The 18,937-nt window shown below is 39.8% G+C and overlaps 1 protein-coding gene across 7 annotated transcripts in view; it reads left to right on the top strand.

Moving 5' to 3' along the window:
* Window positions 1–18,937, top strand: part of phf21aa (PHD finger protein 21Aa) — a 332,304-nt gene that overhangs the window by 303,968 nt on the left and 9,399 nt on the right. For 4 of the 7 annotated variants that reach the window (XR_013577548.1, XM_078548864.1, XM_078548865.1 and 1 more), the window contains 4 exons: window positions 9,256–9,410; window positions 16,123–16,230; window positions 17,172–17,327; window positions 18,316–18,391. Coding sequence is in view for 6 of the 7 variants with exons in the window: in XM_078548864.1 (XP_078404990.1) it covers window positions 9,256–9,410; window positions 16,123–16,230; window positions 17,172–17,327; window positions 18,316–18,391 (495 nt within the window). In the remaining variant the exon portion in view is untranslated. Of the gene's footprint in view, window positions 1–9,185; window positions 9,209–9,255; window positions 9,411–16,122; window positions 16,231–17,171; window positions 17,328–18,315; window positions 18,392–18,937 lie in introns of all 7 variants that reach the window. The other 3 variants (XM_078548866.1, XM_078548869.1, XM_078548868.1) reach the window with 3 other exon arrangements.

Here is an 18,937-nt window from a genome sequence, read left to right on the forward strand (position 1 = left end):
AAGATGCCTTGTGGATTATTACAGTTTCAGTTTTATGTGTCATCTCTTTCAAGGGGCTAATAACAGTTTCAATAAACAGCCTTTCCCTCTGTATGATTTGGAAGCTGCACTCCTCCCTTCTTAAAATGTTACCCAAGAGATTAGCAGTTATTCCGTTTGCAGTAATCTGTATACTGGATTTAATATAATAAAGTTTACAGACTGATGCATCAATTTATATTTATTAAATGATAATGTGAAGCACAATATTTGCAATTACTATAAAAATACATTCAACAAGCAAGTCCATGATGTGTCAGTCATATTTATAAGAACAATTGCAAATTGACTGCAAGTGTATCCGAGTAGTTCTGTTATGGAAAATTGAGTCAGTTCTAATCTTATATAATCTTGACTTAGAAACATGGACGCAGGAGTAAGCCATTCGGCCCTTCGACCCTGCTCCACCATTCATCATGATCATGGCTGATCATCCTGCTCCCGCTTTCTCCCCACATCCTTTGATCCCTTTTGCCCCAAGAGCTATATCTAACTCCTTTTTGAAAACATACAATGTTTTGGCCTCAACTACTTTCTGTGGTAGCGAATTCCACAGGCAATATTTAGTTTTAATATAAAGGTTTATATATATTTCCTCTGAAGGGAGCAAAATGGAGCTTTGATGTCATCAAAATTTAGAAGAACTTGAGCCCCCTTCTAGATACTCCACTTTTAATTCCTTGGGTATCAGTTTTAATATCTTTTTATAATTTCTGAGGTAGAATTTCCAGGGCATATTCACTATACTTAATACACACTAAAACCCTTTGTTATCTTTTGACTTGACTATTACAGTGCTCTCCTGGTCACTCCCACTTAACTCTGTCCATAAACTCATCCAAAGGTTTGCTGCTGGTATCTTAATTGGCATCACTCCTGTGCATGCTGACCTACATTGGCCTCCATTAAGCAAAGCCTCGATTTTTAAGATTCTCATCCTTGTTTTCAAACCTCTCCATGGCTTCACCCCTCCCTATCTCAGTAATTTCAGACAGTCCTTCAAGATCACTGCACCCCTCCAATTCTGGCCTCTTGTGCATCCTTGATTTTCATCGTTCCATCATTGGTTGCTGTGCCTTTGGCTGTCTAGGCCATAAGCACTCTCTTTTTTCCTTAATGACATTTATTAAAGTCTACCCCTTTGAACAAGCTTTTGATCATCTATCCTAATATCTCCTCATGTGATTGGGTGTCAGATTTTGTTTGTTATTGTTCCTGTGAAGAGACTTGGGATATTTTAGAATCTTGAAAGCAATATATAAATGTAAGCTGTAATATATGGATAACTTTTTTTCATGGTTGAATCATTTATACAATGAAATAAACAATTTCTTTAATATGAAAAGCACAATGATAATGTTATCAAAAAAATTAACCACTTTGACCTCAGTGAAATGAGCAATTCAGGCACTTAGCCAAGAAGGGAAATAAAAAGTCAAAATTACTCCTTGACCACTTAAAAACATAAGAAATTGCAACAGGAGTAGGTCCTATTGCCCATCATGCCTGCTCAACCATTAAGTAAACACGTGGCTGATCTTCGACCTCAACTCCACTTTCCTACCCGATCCACATTTTGCTTGATTTCCTTAGTCTGCCACCCCATGAGTAACAGCCTGACAACCTAAAAATTGCCTGTTTATTCGCAGTCTCTCTTTTCTTCTGTTTCTGTATCCATGCTGTTCTATTGCTCCCAACCCCAAAAACCTTTATCTAGTGCAGCAGACTTTTGTGTGGTGCCTTATCCAAATGTTCTGCATCCAGTAGCTCCCCTTTATCTATCCTGCTAGTTACATTGCCAAAAAGCACTAGTAGACTTGTTAAACACAATTTCCCATTCATAAAATCAACTTCACTCCATCTAATCATATGATTTTCTAAGTGCCCTCATACCGCTTCCTTAATGGATTTCGGCATTTTCCCAATGATCGATGTGTGATTAATTGGCCAGCCGTTCCCTGTTTTCTGTCTCCCTCATTTGTTTTTAGTGTTGTCTAATTTGCAACCTTCCAATCCATTGGGAACGTTCCAGAATCTAGGGAATTGAGGAAGATCCCAACCAATGCATCCATTATGTCCGCAGCCACCTCTTTTAGAACCCTCATCAGATCCAGGTGTATTGTTGGGTTTTTTGTCCCATTAATTTCTTCAGTACCTTACTGTTCTTAATTATTTTAAGTTCTTCATTCTCATTCTATTTCTGGTATGTATTTTATGTTTTCGACTGTGAAGACAGACACAAACTATTTGTTTAACGTCTCTCCCTTTTCTCAGGCTCACTACTTCTGGCAATGATATAACACTCTTCTTTTAATCTACTACTATCCTTAACCACAGATGGATCACTTTTACCATGGAATTTCCATTCTCAATGAAATGCATATTTGCTAAGAATCATGAAATGTTTCTTTAAATGTTTGCCATTGGCTATCTGCTGTCATACCTTTTCATCTAATTTCACAATTTATCTTGGCCAACTCGTCCCTCATAACTATGTAATTGACTTTATTTAAATTTAATAGTCTGGTTTTAGTCTCATGCACGTCACTCTCGAACAAGATATGGAATTTATCGTGTTATGATCACCCTTCCCAAGGAGGATCCCTAATGAGATTACTAATTAACCCTACATAAGAAAAGATTTAAAATAGCCCCTTCCCTAGTTGGTTCCATGACACATTGATATAGGAAACTATCTCGAATGAACTCCTACAAATTCCTTTTGGCAATTTGATTTGTCTAATCAATATGAAGATTAAGGGAAGGTGGTTGGCTCTTAAATGCCTTTTGAAATGGCCTAGCAAGCCACTCAGTTGTATCAAACTGCTAAAAAGTCTAAAAGGAATGGAACTAGACGGACCACCCGGCATCGGCCTAGGCATCGAAAACAACAACGGCAAACTCAGCCCTGTTAACCCTGCAAAATCCTCCTTACTAACATCCGGGGGCTAGTGCCAAAATTGGGAGAGCTGTCTCACAGAATAGTCAAGCAACAGCCTGACATAGTCGTCCTCACAGAATCATACCTTACAGACAATGTCCCAGATACCACCATCACCATCCCTGGATATGTCCTGTCCCACCAGGAGGACAGACCCGGCGGAGGTGGCGGCGCAGTGGTATATAGTCAGAGGGAGTTGCTCTGGGAGTCCTCAACATTGACTCCATACCCCATGAATTGTCATGGTATCAGATCAAACGTGGGCAAGGAAACCTGTTGATTACTGCGTACCAATTACCACCCACTACTCTGTTGATGAATCAGTCTCCTCCATGTTGAACACCACTTGGAGGAAGCACTGAGGGTGGCAGGAGTGCAGAATGTACTCCCATTGGGAGACTTCAATGTCCACTGCCAAGAGTTGCTCAGTAGCACCACTACTGACCAAGCTGGCCAAGTCCTAAAGGACCTAGCTGTTAGACTAGCTCTGCAGCAGGTGGTGAGGGAACCAATAAGAGGGAAAAACATACCTGACCTCATCCTCACCAGCCTGCCTTCCACAGATGCAACTATCCTTGACAGTATTGGTAGGAGTGACTACCACACAGTCGTTGTGGAGACAAAGCCCCGTCTTCACATTGAGGATACCCTCCATCGTGTTGTGTGGCACTACCACTGTGCCAAATGGGATAGATTTGGAACAGATCTAGCAACGCAAGACTGGGCAATCATGAGGCGTGATGGGCCATCAACAGCAGCAGAATTGCACTCGAACACAATCTGTAACCTCATGACCTGGCATGTCCCCCACTCTACCATTACCATCAAGCCAGGGTATCAAACCTGGTTCAATGAAGAGTGCAGGAGGTCATGCCAGGAGCAGCACCAGGCATACCTAAAAATGAAGTATCAACCTGGTAAAGCTGCAACACATCAACTGGTTGATTTCATACCTAGCCATCAACATCCTTACCAGCGACCAGAAACTGAACTGGACTATCCCATATAAATACTGTGGCTAGAAGAGCAGGACTGAGGCTAGGAACCCTGTAGCGAGTAACTCTCTACCTGACTCTCCAAAGCCTGTCCACTATCTACAAGGCACAAGTCAGGAGCGTGATGGAATACTCCCCACTTGCCTCGATGAGTGCAACTCCAGCAACACTCAAGAAGCTTGACGCCATCCAGGACAAAGCAGCAGTGGCACCCCAACCACAAACATTCACTCCCTTCACCACTGACACACAGTGGCAGCAGTGTGTACCATCTACAAGATGCATTGCAGGAATTCACCAAGGCTCCTTAAACAGTACCTTCCAAACCCATGACCACTACCATCTAGAAGGACAAGGGCAGCAGATACATGGGTACACCACCACCTGGAAGTTCCCTCCAGCCCCTCACCATCCTGACTTGGAAATATATCGCCGTTCCTTCACTATCACTGGGTCAAATTCCTGGAGCACCCTTCCTAAGAGCACTGTGGGTGTACCTACACCACATGGACTGCAGCGGTTCAAGAAGGCAGCTCACCACCACCTTCTCAAGGGCAATTAGGGATAGGCAATAAATGCTGGCCACATCCCATGAACGAATAAAAAAAAGTACCCCATGATTATTGCATTGTCTTTTTACAAGCAGCTCCTCCTTTTCTTCTTGTTGAGTTCTCTGTCCCAAGGCAGGACCTTGGCAATTATTTACCAAACCATGGCATAGTGCCATGACTTTTTACTAAGGGTGGGGTGAAGAGGCAGCCCTTTAGCCTATGTCAGCTGGAACAGGGATCAAACCCTATACTGTTGGTGTTAATCTGATCCAAATGCTAGCTTTCTAGCAAATTGAAGCTCCTTTTATTTATTGATTTAAACTGTGTCCAATAGTACAGCTACTGTTAACGGGCTTATAAACTACTCCCATCTGTGTTTTCTTCCCCTTGTTATTTCTTATCTCCACCCATTAATAATAGCAAAAGTAAATGTGGGTCCCTTAGATGCTGAGATGGGGAAATCTTAATGGGAAATAAGGAAAAGAAATGACAGAGATGTTATAAACAAATATTTTGTGTCTGACTTCACAATGAATAGATTCTGCTGCTTGTTCGTCTGAGCCAACGTCCTTTCTAACTTCTGTCCTTATGTTATCCCTTATTAACAGGGCTACTTCCTCTCTTTCATTTTGCCTGTTTTGAAATGTCTAGTACCCTGGAATATTTCAACCACGTCTCTAGTTGCTATCAGATCAACCTCATTTACCTCTATTTATGCCATTAATTATCTTGTTGTGAATGATTCTTATGTTCAGATAAAGTACCTTTAATTTTAACTTTTTACCTTCTTACCCTGATTCGACCTTATTCACTGCGCTATTACTATTGAACTCTTTGTCCCTTGCTGTCACACTTTGCTTATCTTTCAACAAATTGCTACACTGCTCTATGGCCTCAACTTTTTCTATTTCTAAAAAATACCTCTCACATGAACCCTTTCCCCCACTACCTTTTTAGCCTTAAAGCCCCATCTACAGCCCCCTTGTGCACTCCTCAGTGACTAGTTCAGGAATGTTTTGTACAAGATTGAGAACTGTACTACCAGTTCCTATTGATATCAACAATGCCTCATGGGTCACATTTCCCAATCCAAAGCATCCTATTTACTGAACATAAAGACTGTGACCTCTAAGTTGTGATTAAACTGAAAGTGGCTTTCCCACTTTGCACACTGGATTGGTTTCAAGACATGCCAGGGTGAAAGCTTTCTAGTGGTGTGATTGCTAAGCTAATGCCATTTCAGAAGGTCCTTATGTTTGGTACTGGTGCAGAATGCATGTTCAGGAATACTCTGCAGGCACTAAAACATATTAGCAGGTGCTATATTTGCAATAAAGTATTTTTGTTTTGAGTGATAAGTCATACATAGTATGCTTTATGATGGCATCTTGATTACCTTTTAAACAAAATATTTTGTAAAACTTGTTGCTTTTCTTCTTGGGAAATGTTTGCTTTTTCAATGTTTCTAGCTCTATAGTGCTTTAAAATAGAATTCCTGTTTGGGACACAGTAAATTATAAATATTGAAAATGGCTAAATAGTTTGCATCTACATCTTAATAGAGAACAATGCACATTTTCACTGACTAGTCTGAAGATTTGTGTGAAGTGCACATTAAGAACGTAACTTCAAGTTAAGGTGGCTCTCCACAGCAGACATTTAGCTATCTGTGCTTTTGAAAGTTGTACAGTTATTAAATATAATTTTTAGATGTGCTACTACATACTTTTAAATTTTATTGATTGTTTCAAGGTGGTTGAATTTTGCCATGGAGAATAGATATTCTTCATATGACTTGCATCACTGGTCTGTGCTCTTTGAATTGAGGGTCCTGCTGTTAACCAAGATTGGAATCCAAAAATAAGGGTTACATTTCTCTGCTCACACACAGTGTATAGATGAAAATCTAGCCTAGTGGGAAATATAAATACATAAAACATGCATACTTGATTTGTCAAGTTATAACATCTTTCCCAACTCAATTTGCTTCTGAAATGTGTTTTTTCTCCCCCCCCCGCCCCCTCAAATAGGCTTTTGTAACTCTTAATTCTACAACAATGTTTTTTTAAAAATTTGTTTATGGGATGTCAGCATCGTTGGCTGGGCCAACATTTGTTACCTATCCCTAATTGCCCTCGAAGGTGGCAGCGAGTGCACTTAGGAAGTTGTAGGGGACCACAGCTCTAAAGTTAAATATTTGCATTTTCTCTTTCTAAAATTACTGTCACCTGTGTTGCTAGATATTTAATCTGTTCTGCATGCCATCGATAAGGGCATCATCCTCTATCCCTAACACACAAACTCCAAACAATAGTTTTATATTGTACTTTCCAAATTACTGTTTTGCAAAGTTTTACCTTTTATTTTTCTTGGCTCCTACTCAACCCTGCCAACCTCCACCCTGCCTTTCCATTATTGAGTTTGTAACTAGCCAAACAAAAATGAGCAATGGGTTTCTCCATAGCATCCAGTCATGATGTCTGTTGATGCTCGGCTGACAGGATGCCATACGGCAAAGTACATTATTCCCATTTCCCCTTTGTCTGACATTTGTGTTAGCTATAGAAGCAGAACTAAGCATTACTAAATTGGCCAATTAAAAAGCGAAGGGCAGTCAGTGGAAACTGTTGTCTTTATTTTAGAATCTGCTCTTCCATTTGACTTTAAACCCTCTCCCTTCCTAAATGAGCCCGCACTGCTCACCAAGAAAGTAGTGATGTATTGAAAGTTGGAATATAGAACATAAATGTTACTGGTGGTCTTATATTTTTGGTAAAGAATCAATAGCATTCAAACATCCCTGTTCTCTGCCCTTGCTGAACAGAATAGCACATCTTTATCTAACTTGCATGTTTAGCCCATGTAGTTTACTGTGCTCCTCTATTGCCATTATTAATGGTATAAAAGTCATTTCAATGGGCTATTAATCTTTTTGCTGTTTTGCCTTTCCTTCTGTTGTATGAAATTCATTGCAACAGCTTGGAACTCCTGGAATTTTATTAGTTCGAAAGGCAGTGCAGACTACACACAGTTGAACTTCAGTTTTAGACTTATGGGATTCGGGCACCTGAAACTCGTGCTGGTAGAAATTTATTGGTAATTGTTTTAATCAAAACCCCTTGAAAGATGAAATGGATGTTAGTACAGCAATTGTATTGGCCTCAGTACAGTAATTCCATTTCATAGCTTCAAGCCAATAGGGTGAAGATGATGAGTAACAAAGAAAAAGCAGTAAATGCATCAACCTTCTTCCATTGTGAAAATGACTTCGATTCAGTATCCAGTTCGCCAAAGACTCCTGACTAGCAGATCCTTTAAAAGTATTTTGGGTTACTAAGCTGCATCAGTGTGTTTCATGTTGCTTTTGTATTGGACTTAGTAGGGTTTTAAGACTGTTGGTGGCAACCCCATATTCAATTTGGGAGATTTGGTGAGGCCATTCAGTGGGAAGACTTGGTTAAACCTGTTGGATGAATGCACACCACATAGACAGTGATCAGGAGTTTTGATTAGGTAAACTTCCACAGCTGGTAAGTCAATAACTAGGGGGCATACATTTAAAATAATCAAAAGAATGGAGCAAGGGGGCTGGGACATTTTTGTTAGACTATGGAGTAGTGGTGGAAGTGGAATCTTTAATGGTTTTTAAAATGGGTAGATTTGGAGAAAGGGATAAGTGGATAGCTCTTTCAAAGATGAGCTGTATGGACTCATCTTGTGCATCAATTTTTATTATTCTATCAAATTCACTCCTCTTTGATTTCAAATTGGCTCCAAAGTAATTTTGCTGCTGTTTTGTCATTTGGATACTAATTTGGATCATCACAAGTGCTGGGGTGGTGGCAGTATAATTTTTAGCTCTCAGAATTGTGCAGTGAATGTATTAGTTTTTTGTTTCCTCCACCTACTTTGAAAAGCCTGGCCCAGGTAGTATTTCAAATTCAGATGCTCAGAAGAAACAAATGGCTAAATCAGTGATGACTTTGCAAAAGGATGCTAAGCTCATGTTACCTTAATTGAGATTATGTGAGCAGTGACAGATTCTTCATTGTGCACCATGTTGAGTGTTAACAAATATATCTGTGTTTGAATTATTATGTTCATGGGTTTTCCTGAATAGGATTTGTTTAGATGTTTTTTGTAAAAGATATTTAGGACTGTTTTTACAGAAACAATTTTAATAATTACTACCAAATGTTATTTTAAATGCAGCTTTTTTTCTGAAATATAAATTGTCTGCTAAAATTGGGATTCGAGGAACTGTCATTGAGTACCAAACAACTGCATAGGCACTTATATCTTTAAAACAATTATGCCACGTATTGATATGTTACAACTTCTTCATTGCTTGCTAGATACTTAATCCTCAAGTAGTGGTTTTGGAAATCTGATCAATAAAGTCATTAATTTTTATAATTCATAGTATAATAAAATAACCAGTATTATTATTTATAGTTTTTGATCAGATGTATAATTTCTGTATATTATACCAAATAACGTTTGTCCAACATATTACTGCTGATGAATTTGTTAACTTCCTTTTTGCTTTTTTGATTACATGCCTGTTACGTATTATTGCTCGTTCCTTGTATTGACCTTTAACTTGTGATTGTTTATTAACGCTTGTCTATGCTCCTCCTCCTCTTTCCTCAATGGCAGCCAATGAGGATCAGTGGTTGAAGGTATGTGTGTGTATATATTTGGTGTTCTTTTTTTTTCTTATATGTAGGTCGCCCTCCTAAGTACACTAGTGTGCTGGGCATGGGGGCAATGGCACCTTCCTCCCCTCCGAGTCATCCTGCCTCCCCAGATTTCGAAAAAACAGAGAATTTGCTCAGTTTTGGTGCTCCAGCACAGTCTGCATCCAGCCCCAGCTCTGTAGATGTAAGTTACCAAATTTCATAGGGTTAATAATTCAGCACATTGAGTTATTAATTATGCAGACTTATTTATTTTTCTTGTAGCATGGATAGTGGGTAACAAAAGAAGGAATAGTATAGAAATTTTAACTACATCATGAGCCTTTCCTCCTCCTCCCTTCACCTTGCTCACTCATTCACCACATCCCTTTTATGCTTGCATAGTTGCTAAACAAAGCCTCCATCTGTATAATGCAACACAAACTGCACAATAACCATAACTTTAATATTTCAGTCTTTGCTTCTGTGTTGAAAGTCAGATCACTCAGCTCTACGGCATATGAGAGCATTGAGAGACTATATAGACCTTCAAGTATATGTATATTCTTATATTTGCATATTACTACATGCTCAGTTTAACTGAGGGTCCAGGTCTTCACCATCCCTTAGAATCTAATACATGATTCTTTTGCTAAATGTGATTGTGTACTTAGTTGCAAGTTGACAGGATGCTGCAACTCAACTAGAGTGGATGTTCTGCCACATAGATCTTCATGACTAATGAGCAATTTGTTGTACCACTAATTTACTCAAGTATTACACACAAAAAAATGATGTGGCTTGTGCTTTTCAGCTATTCACCATCTGGATTTTTTTTTCCCCGTTCTTTGTGCACAGAAATAGGGGGAAACAATCAGAAATCAAGTGACTTGCTTGAGTATTTTTCCAGTATGTGAACCGACTTCTGACTTGAAAATGATTTTCCCTCATTTTCACCTGCAAGGCAGCAGGGTAGGGCAGTTTGAACAGGAGCTCCCTGTGGTTGCTTTTGACTCTGTTTTGTATTGGCAGACAAGGCAAGTTGGGAGCAATATTTCACTCTTCAGACTGTTGCAAAGCTACAAGTTAATCAAGAGCTCATATGAAACCATAAGAGCAAAGCTTGAGAAGTTTCTGATCAAGTTTTAGTTTTATTTTTAATTTGTGATTCTTTTTTTAAATACTAGCTTGAGTGGTTTACAAAGTGCAGAGCCCCAACATTAATTATGTTTCCACAATATAGCAGTATCTTGTGCAGTACAAGGTGCACCGGTTAACATTCCTTTTCTGTTTTCTTCATATTTTTGGGGGTTTACTTGAACGTGTTAACAAAAGGATGGAGCATTCCACTGTTTTATTATCAGATATTTAGGAATGAATAATTCGAAATAGATTATGGGAAAATGCTACATACAGGATTGCTTCACAGTGAGATTATAAGTTCTGCTTTCCATGATACATCTTTTAACAGAGATGTAGATAGTTGATTGAATTTCAACTGAGGGAAATTAAGTTTTGAGGAGATTCGGATTTTCATTTTGAGGACTGGGTTTGCATCTAGCCAAGTCTGAAAGAATGAAACTTCTTCCTGACAAATCTAAGGGTTCAACATGAGTTTGTGTGGCCTAATCCACTTTCCACTATGTTCATTAGAATGAAGTGTAAAATAAAAATAGCATTAATGCATTTATAGCTTTGCATTAATACTCCCCTAAGGACAAGGCTAAGGCAGGTTAGTTACAGCAAAATGGAAGAAAACTATATCCTTAGTCGGATGTGCTTGATACTGATGGCTGACAGTAATGAAATATTTCACCTCCTCTCACTGCCATCCCTCTCATCATTGAGCACAAAATTTTACCCCCACAGAGGTCTAAGATTTCCAGGTTTGGAGCTCTCATTGAAATTCATTCACTGGCTTTCTGCTGTATACCTTCTGGTTGTTTCATTATCATCACTGAAAATCGTGAATACCTAATAAATTAGTCAGCCATTTGCCATACCTGATGAATCAGTCAGCCCTTGGATATATTTGGAGAATCAGTCGCCCCTTTGGAATACCTGGGCAATCAATCAGCATGGATTTCTAGGGTTAGGTCCAGTCTGACAAACCCGATTAAATACCTCTTCAAAAGATTCAAAGTAGTGAACAGGGGAATATTTATTTATATTATTTATATAGGTTATCAGAAAGCATTCAGTAAAGTCCTGCATAAGAAACTGCTACCTAAAATTGAAGCCCATTTTATTTGGTATCATTTTCATGGGGTACAAGGCAAGCATTTGTTGCCCATCCCTTATTGCCCTTGAGAATGAAGGGGGTGGGGAGCTGCCTTCTTGAATTGCTGCAGTCCATATGGTGTAGGTACACACACAATGCGGTTAGGGAGGGAGGTCCAGCATATTGGCCCAGTAACAATGAAGAAACGGCAATCATGATGGAGGGAGAGAATGTTCAAGGTGGTGGATGAGGTGTCAATCAAGCAGGCTGCTTTGTCATGGGTGGTGTTGAGTTTTCCTGAGTGTTGTTGGAGCTGCACTCATCAGGCACATTGAGAGTATTCTATCATACTCCTGACTTGTGCTTTGTATACGGTGAACAGGCTTTGGGGAATTAGGAGGTGAGTTACTCACTGCAGAATTCCTAACCTCTGACCTGCTCTTGTAGCCATGGTATTTATAGGCTGGCCTAGTTAAGTTTTTGGTAAATGGTAACCATCAAGAGGATGATGGTGTGGCAGCAGTTGCCCCTGCTTGGACCTGGTTAGCAGATGCGCATTTGGTTGAGGGGCTAAGAAATTGGAGGACAGTGAGATTCCCTCAAAATGCATGGATTCTTCACCCACCTGTTTTGATTGCTCAGTGCTTGGTGTGCTGTCCAGATGGCTGACTGGGGATGGTGCTGGAGTGCAACTGCCATGACCCCCTAGCCACTGATCTGCCACCCACGGGATGGTCTTGTTCAGAGCCTTTAGCTCCTTTCCCACTAATGCTGTGGAGCTATTGACACTGTGAAGGAGATCTAGCACCTCTTGCATGAATTGCACATACTGTTGCATAGGGTTCACTGAGTTGATGACTCTCGTGGCTACTGATCATGTGCTCCCCAACCCAAGAGATAGCCAAGCTCATGTCCACCACGCAGTCCTCCATTTGTGGTGCATGAACTCCCAATGTCTGTGAGCTCAGCCAGATGGCCACTTTTCTGCTACTGCATGTCCAAATACTCAGTTCCAAAGGGAGACTCCTGAGGCTCTGCCTCACTACCCTGTGAGTGCCCTCCCTCCTCTGGGGGAATTATGCATCTACCTCTACCATCTCTGACACCTCCTCTTGCACATTAATGCACTAAAGTTGTGTGTGTGTTTCTGGGCTGGTGCCTGCTGCCTTGGAAGGCGGTGGCGGCGCACCCTGCAATATTTGTACCTCCTCCTTGTACCTAAGATCTGATTCCTCTCTGGAGGGTGGAACCACAGCTCTAGAACCTAAACTGGGTCTGCTGGCAGTTAATGTCTCCCGGGCTGAACACATTCATAGATTGGAATCACCCATCATCATTAGTGGCCAATATGATACCCCCAAAGCCCATCCCTCCCCATCAGCCTTTGCTGCCACATGAGCAGTTCCAGGAACACCACAGCCTGGGCGATACTCTTTCCCGGGTCTCCTGGCTACTCTGTCCTGGTATAGGGGAAGAGGAGGCACATAAGCCGGCATGTGCGTTGTCATGGCTTTCCTTGTTATGAGATGAGATGTAATGCTGGCGAGGGGAGTGTGCTGCTCTTGTGTGTGGCATGGAAGGAAAGGGTTTGAGTAGCACAGGCTTGGTGGCATAAGCATTGCAATACAAGTGATAGGGTGGCAAGCCATGCCCCAGCTTGCAATTGCAGTAAGGGCCCAAGGGGTTCCAGGAGCATTTGAGATCTGCTTTGTGATGCTTCTAAATGTAAGCCTGGAAGTCCTCAATGAGCTGTATTCTCTGAAATGGAATGTATTGAGATGGGTGTGAGGATGAGTTGGAGTGAGGGGTGCAGCAGGTGAACCGAGCTGCTGTGACGACTTGTTGAGTTGTGTGAGCTGCTACATGAAGTTTCTTTAAAAGTCAGTGACTTTCAGGGGTGAGCAGCAAATAGTTGGTGTGGCAGGGTACTCAAAGGATAGGCTAAAGTAGCAACATTGGCTTAAAACAGTGGACACAGCAATATCTGTTGGTTTAATTAAGGGTTTCCTGTCAATAGGCCAGCTCGCATAGGACAACAGTGTTTCAGCCAACATCTAACTCAACAGTACTTGCAATGCAATGGTCACAGTTCACCCTGCAGCCTGCACCCCCCAGTGGCCTCTCAGGGTTGTCTGCAGACAGGTCTTTGACATTGATGTCTTTAACTGCCCTTTTATTGGACAGAGGAAGGTAAGAACCCGCCTCCACTCCAGCCTCTTCCTGGCCCAAACCCAAGCCCACACCCAATCACGTCTTGCAAACTGAACCTGGAACCTGCCCCAGCTGCCAGGATACAAAAATGTGGCACAAAGTGAGCTCGGAGGCATTTGGGAAGCCACAAAGGTCTTGACTTGCATTTCACGAGCCTGAGGGGAAAATCCAGCCCAAAGAGTCTACAAAGGAAAATAGGTTAAGTGAGTAAGCAAAAATTTGGCAGCTGGATTATAGTGTGGAAAAATGTGAGGTTATCCACTTTGGTAGGAAGAATAGAAAAGCAGAGTATTATTTACATGGACCGAGATTACAGAATGCTGCAATACAGAGATCTGGATGTCCTGATATGAATACAAAAGGTTAGCATGCAAGCACAGCAAGTAATTAGGAAGGCAAAAGGAATGTTGGTCTATATTGGAAGGGGATGGAGTATAAAAATAAGGATGTCTTGCCAAAACTGTACAGGGAGTTGGTGAGATCACATCTAGAGTACAGCATACAGTTTTGGTCTCATTATTTAAGTGGGGGGAATAAACTTGAACTAGAGGCAGTTCAGAGAAGGTTACTATGTTGATTCCTAGGATGATAGTTGTCATATGAGGAAAGATTGAGCAAGTTGGGCCTATACTCTTTGGAGTTTAGAAGAACGAGAGGTGATCTTATTGAAACATAAGATTCTGAGGGAATCTGACGGGATAGATGCTGAGAGGATGTTTCCCCTTGTGGGTTAACCTAGAACTAGGGGCATGGTTTCAAAATAAGGGGTCTCCATTTAAGACGGAGATGAAAAATTTCTTCTCTCGCAGGGTCATTAGTGCTGGAAATTCTCTTTCCTGCGAGCAGTAGAGGCTAGGTCATTGGGTAACTCAAGGCTGAATTAGACAGATTTTTGATCTACAAGGGAGTTGAGGGTTATGGGGAGCAGATAGGAAATGGAGTTGAGGCCACGATCAGATCTCTTATTGAATAAGAGCAGGCTCGAGGGGCCAAATGGTCATCTCCTATTTTTCATATTCTTATGTTCTGCACACAACAATTGATGCTAGATCAAATCTTAATTTTAAAACTGAGGTTGATAGATTTTTGTTATTTGAAGGGATTAAGGGATTATGGAGCAAAGGCACAAATATGGAATTAGGTCACAGATCAGCCAAGTTCCTGTTCCTATGTTCTGTTGGGTATGCCTAGTGAATCGATAGGCCATTGAATATACCTGGAAAATCGATCAACCATTGAGAATGGGAGTTTGTCATGTAGGATGTGGGCTTAAACTTCTAGCAGATTGCCAGTGTGGCGCAATCTGATTCTTATTTGTGAAAGCACACTTAGAGAATATTTGCTTTTCTAATCACCATGCCATATAATTGTTTAAAAATGTGCTTTGAAATCTGTTGAAAAAATATAGTAACTGATGACTGTAATGATTTAGTTCATGAGAGAACTCTTCATTTACATGTGCCCTTATCTTTCACTCACGTACCCATAACAAATTATCAGTATTGCACTCTATCTTTGTTATTCTATCTCTACCAATGTGTTTTGAATACTTTGTAAATACTTGGAATAATCTGCAGGCTGGTAGAGGTAAAAACAGTGGGGTTGCTTACAATTTAATTGTATGCTAAGGTGGGAGAGTTAATGTACAAAAGGAATTAACTTTTCTTGACCCTTTCTCATTCAATGTTCTCGCTGAAGTTCAATATGAAATGTTGATGGATGCAAATATTGTAAACAATTACATGAAGTAGTATTCTTGTCAGTGAGAAATGATTTCTGAGATTATATTGATTCTCTATTGTTGTATCAAAAGTTTTTTAATATCTAGGACTATAATGAAAATGTTAGTTGTTGGAAAGTTCAAACTTGTCTTTGAGAGATTAATAAATATTAAATTCAATATGGTTTCAGGAAAAAGTACATTTTTGCGCAAAGTTTGTTCTGGAAGTAACAAAAACAGTATTGTTGATGTTGACTTTATGGGGGAACATTTTAAAACTCCTTTTTACAGTTACAACAACTTAAATCTTAACTACAAACCTCCTCTCTCCCAATTGGCTTCTTTTTAAATCCATGCTGAAGAAATCTCTATTGGAATATTTTTTTAATTTAAAAGTGCAAGTTGTTGAGTGTCAGAGGAGGTCTTCTGTTCGTTCTTCGGGAACAAACTTTCAGTTTTAACTCGTTAAACTCACTTGCAGTATTTAATCTGCCCTGGAACTTAGTGTCTACTCATTGAGAACTGAATGATTCTTCCCAAAGCACAACAGGAAATATATGTTAAATTCATGCCTGCTGTATGTGAGAGTTAGCATATTTGTTGCACACGCAGGGCAGTCGGTGCACTAGCAGTTATTGGAACAGCACCACAATTAAATCCAGTAACAATTCATAGAAGAATCTAGATGGGTTGACATGCAATACCGCAAATGGACAATTACAGCTTTATTTTATTTTTTTTTTATTTTAAAACATCTTTAACTAGGGTTTGCCCTATTTAGCCACAAGGGCTACTTTACAAAGGGGCCCTGTCAGCAAGATACAAGATGAGACAAACGACATTGAAAACATCACAAAAAATACAACCTTGTCTGTGAGTGCATTTATATTTGTTTAAAATGTGTGTCAGGCTCTCTTTAAGCACTGAACATGAGAGATTTTTTATTTCAAAGGTGATTAGGATTCAAAAGTAAAGGCAGCTTGGACTGGAAAGTACTGTTTGGCAAAGTTGATGCAGGCCTGCAGTAGATCTAAAGGCCTGTTTAGAATGGCATTTAAGCAAAAGGTGGGTGGGAAAATCAATTGACTTATTTGGAGGGAAACTTGTAACCTGTTTCAACTGCCTGTCCACAGTGCAACCTAATCACAATTGTTTTTTGTATTTATTTATTAATTTGCTCATTCATTCATTTAATTATTATTTAGTTCCTCATTTTTTTTTAAGATACAGCAATGTTGTACAAGATATCTTATGAGGAGTCAATATAATATCCATTGATGTAATGACTAAAATCTTAATTAGGTCTAGATTTAAGCTGTGCTGTTATCCTCAAGCAATTTGTATAAAGTTGCAGTTAAATCTATAATAATGCTAAAAGGAAAAGAGAAAAAGATTAAGAAAGAAAATTTCAATATCCACAATTTTGAGTTCCACCTGTCTCATTTGCGGTCCAGCCCTTTGGCATCTCCATATAATCAGTCAATGCCACTCCTGGGTTGATCCACCAAGTGCTGCATTTGAGTGGTGCATTTAGTCCCTTCCCTACCCAGACCTGCTTTTACTCCCATCCTAAGAAGTAGCTAAGGTTGGATTAACGAAAGCTTGAGTGGAAAATTCAGCTCAGATGGGCATCCAAATTTGGACCTTGCCAGAACTCCCATTGTTATAGATGTTATAGTGCCTGGGCCATGTACTTATTTAGGCTTGTGTCTGCCATATTGGGAGTCACTTAAAATAATAACTGTAGCAAAAATTAAAACCCAAAGTTATAACTTAAGCCATGTAAATGATTCTGTAACTTTGTTTTTTGATAGGGTGACATCCATGAGGATTTCTGCTCTGTGTGTCGACGTAGTGGACAGCTGCTGATGTGTGACACTTGTTCTCGTGTGTATCACCTGGAGTGCCTGGACCCGCCATTAAAAGCCATTCCCAAAGGAATGTGGATTTGCCCCAAATGTCAGGAGCAGGTGTGGGCTTAGACAGCGCCTTAGACTTAATTTAGTCTAATATAACCTCTGGTAGTTGTAGGGTTTTGTTTTGGAAACACTTTTGGTGGGATTTTCTTTTTTTTTAATCTTTCTTTCATTATGCCATACAGTGTCTCAAACACTCCAGGGTATACACATAGATATAATTCAGGACAATAAGTTAATAAAATCAGTAATGAACAGTATCAGACAAACTACCATTTTTAGCTGTTCTCTGGTTATTGGGAATTACAATGATCAGTTTATTATTCCTGACTTAAAATGTAACAGCTTAACTTAAATATTTCAGACGGTACTGATGGAAATTTACACTTACGTTTAGAACATGGAGAATTATAGTGGATTCTGTCAGGTAACTGTTAAAGATCCAAAGTGAAATTCAATTCGGACAGTCTCAAATCTGTTACTCACCTGAACCAGCTGAAATTTAGAACTCATGGGCACTAGATTGCCAATGTTTCTGAAGAGAGATCCATGAATAGGTGGTGTGAAATGAAGGAAACATTGTACCTGTATAGGAAAGAGGTTTTTTTTTTTTTGGCTTGTGATTAAAGCATGTTGTTGACACCTCAGTCTGCTACACTTCACCTGAGAATATCTGATACCACCACCAAGCACAAAGAGACTAACCGGTTTATTCTCTACCATGGTCACCCATTTGTCATGTGCACTCCTGGGCACAATTTGGACAGTGCTGTTGATACACAATGATTAAATAAACCTAATTTCCTTTCATTGAAATGCAAACAGTATTCTACTAGGCATTAATACTAATAGAAAAAGAATTACAAAGAACAAGTTTACTTCAGTACTTTACGGATTGACCAGCCTTTACATAAAGGCAAGTTTTTTCTTGTCGCACAAGTCAGTTGCAAATTGTTTTTGTTTATAGTCTTAACGTCTGCTGAAAAGAGTTTAAGCAAGTGACATATTCTATCCATCACTGTTGAAAACATTCTGTTTTTAGATTCTGAAAAAGGAAGAAGCTATCCCGTGGCCTGGGACACTAGCTATTGTCCATTCTTACATTGCCTACAAAGCCGGTAAGAGCTTGCCGTCCTCTGAGTTTGTCTGCAAGAAATATTGGCTCATCGTTGATTATATATCAGAACAGCTATAAATTAGACTGATCCTTTCTCCCTTGTGATACATTGCATGGATACTTATTGTGGAGCAGATGGTCCTGTTAATGATACTGCTTGAAAACTGAATCATTATCTCGTCGTGGTCTGGGTTACATGTTACTTTATTAAAACAGTCAAACACAACGTGTTCACTTGTTAGGAAAACCATGTTGGCTTTCAGAAGTGTAACACAATTCACATTGCAACAGAATATGTGCAGATTTTTGTGGGAAAAAATAAAACTATTCTGTGTTGCTGGCCAGGATTCTTTGCATTTCACTTAAAGTTAATGTGTTGGTAAAATCTCAGGAGTCACTTCATAACAGATATTTTGTGTAGTCTTATTTCTTTCTTTTCTCCCTTCTCTTTGGTAATATGAATAGAAGTGTTATTGTGCATGCAGCCCACCTAGTAGCTCAAACACAAGAATGAAAGAGCATTGTGGGACATCAAGTGCGTAACATC

Source organism: Cetorhinus maximus, chromosome 9 (genome assembly GCF_964194155.1).
Source record: "Cetorhinus maximus chromosome 9, sCetMax3.hap1.1, whole genome shotgun sequence".
Classification (NCBI taxonomy): domain Eukaryota; kingdom Metazoa; phylum Chordata; class Chondrichthyes; order Lamniformes; family Cetorhinidae; genus Cetorhinus; species Cetorhinus maximus.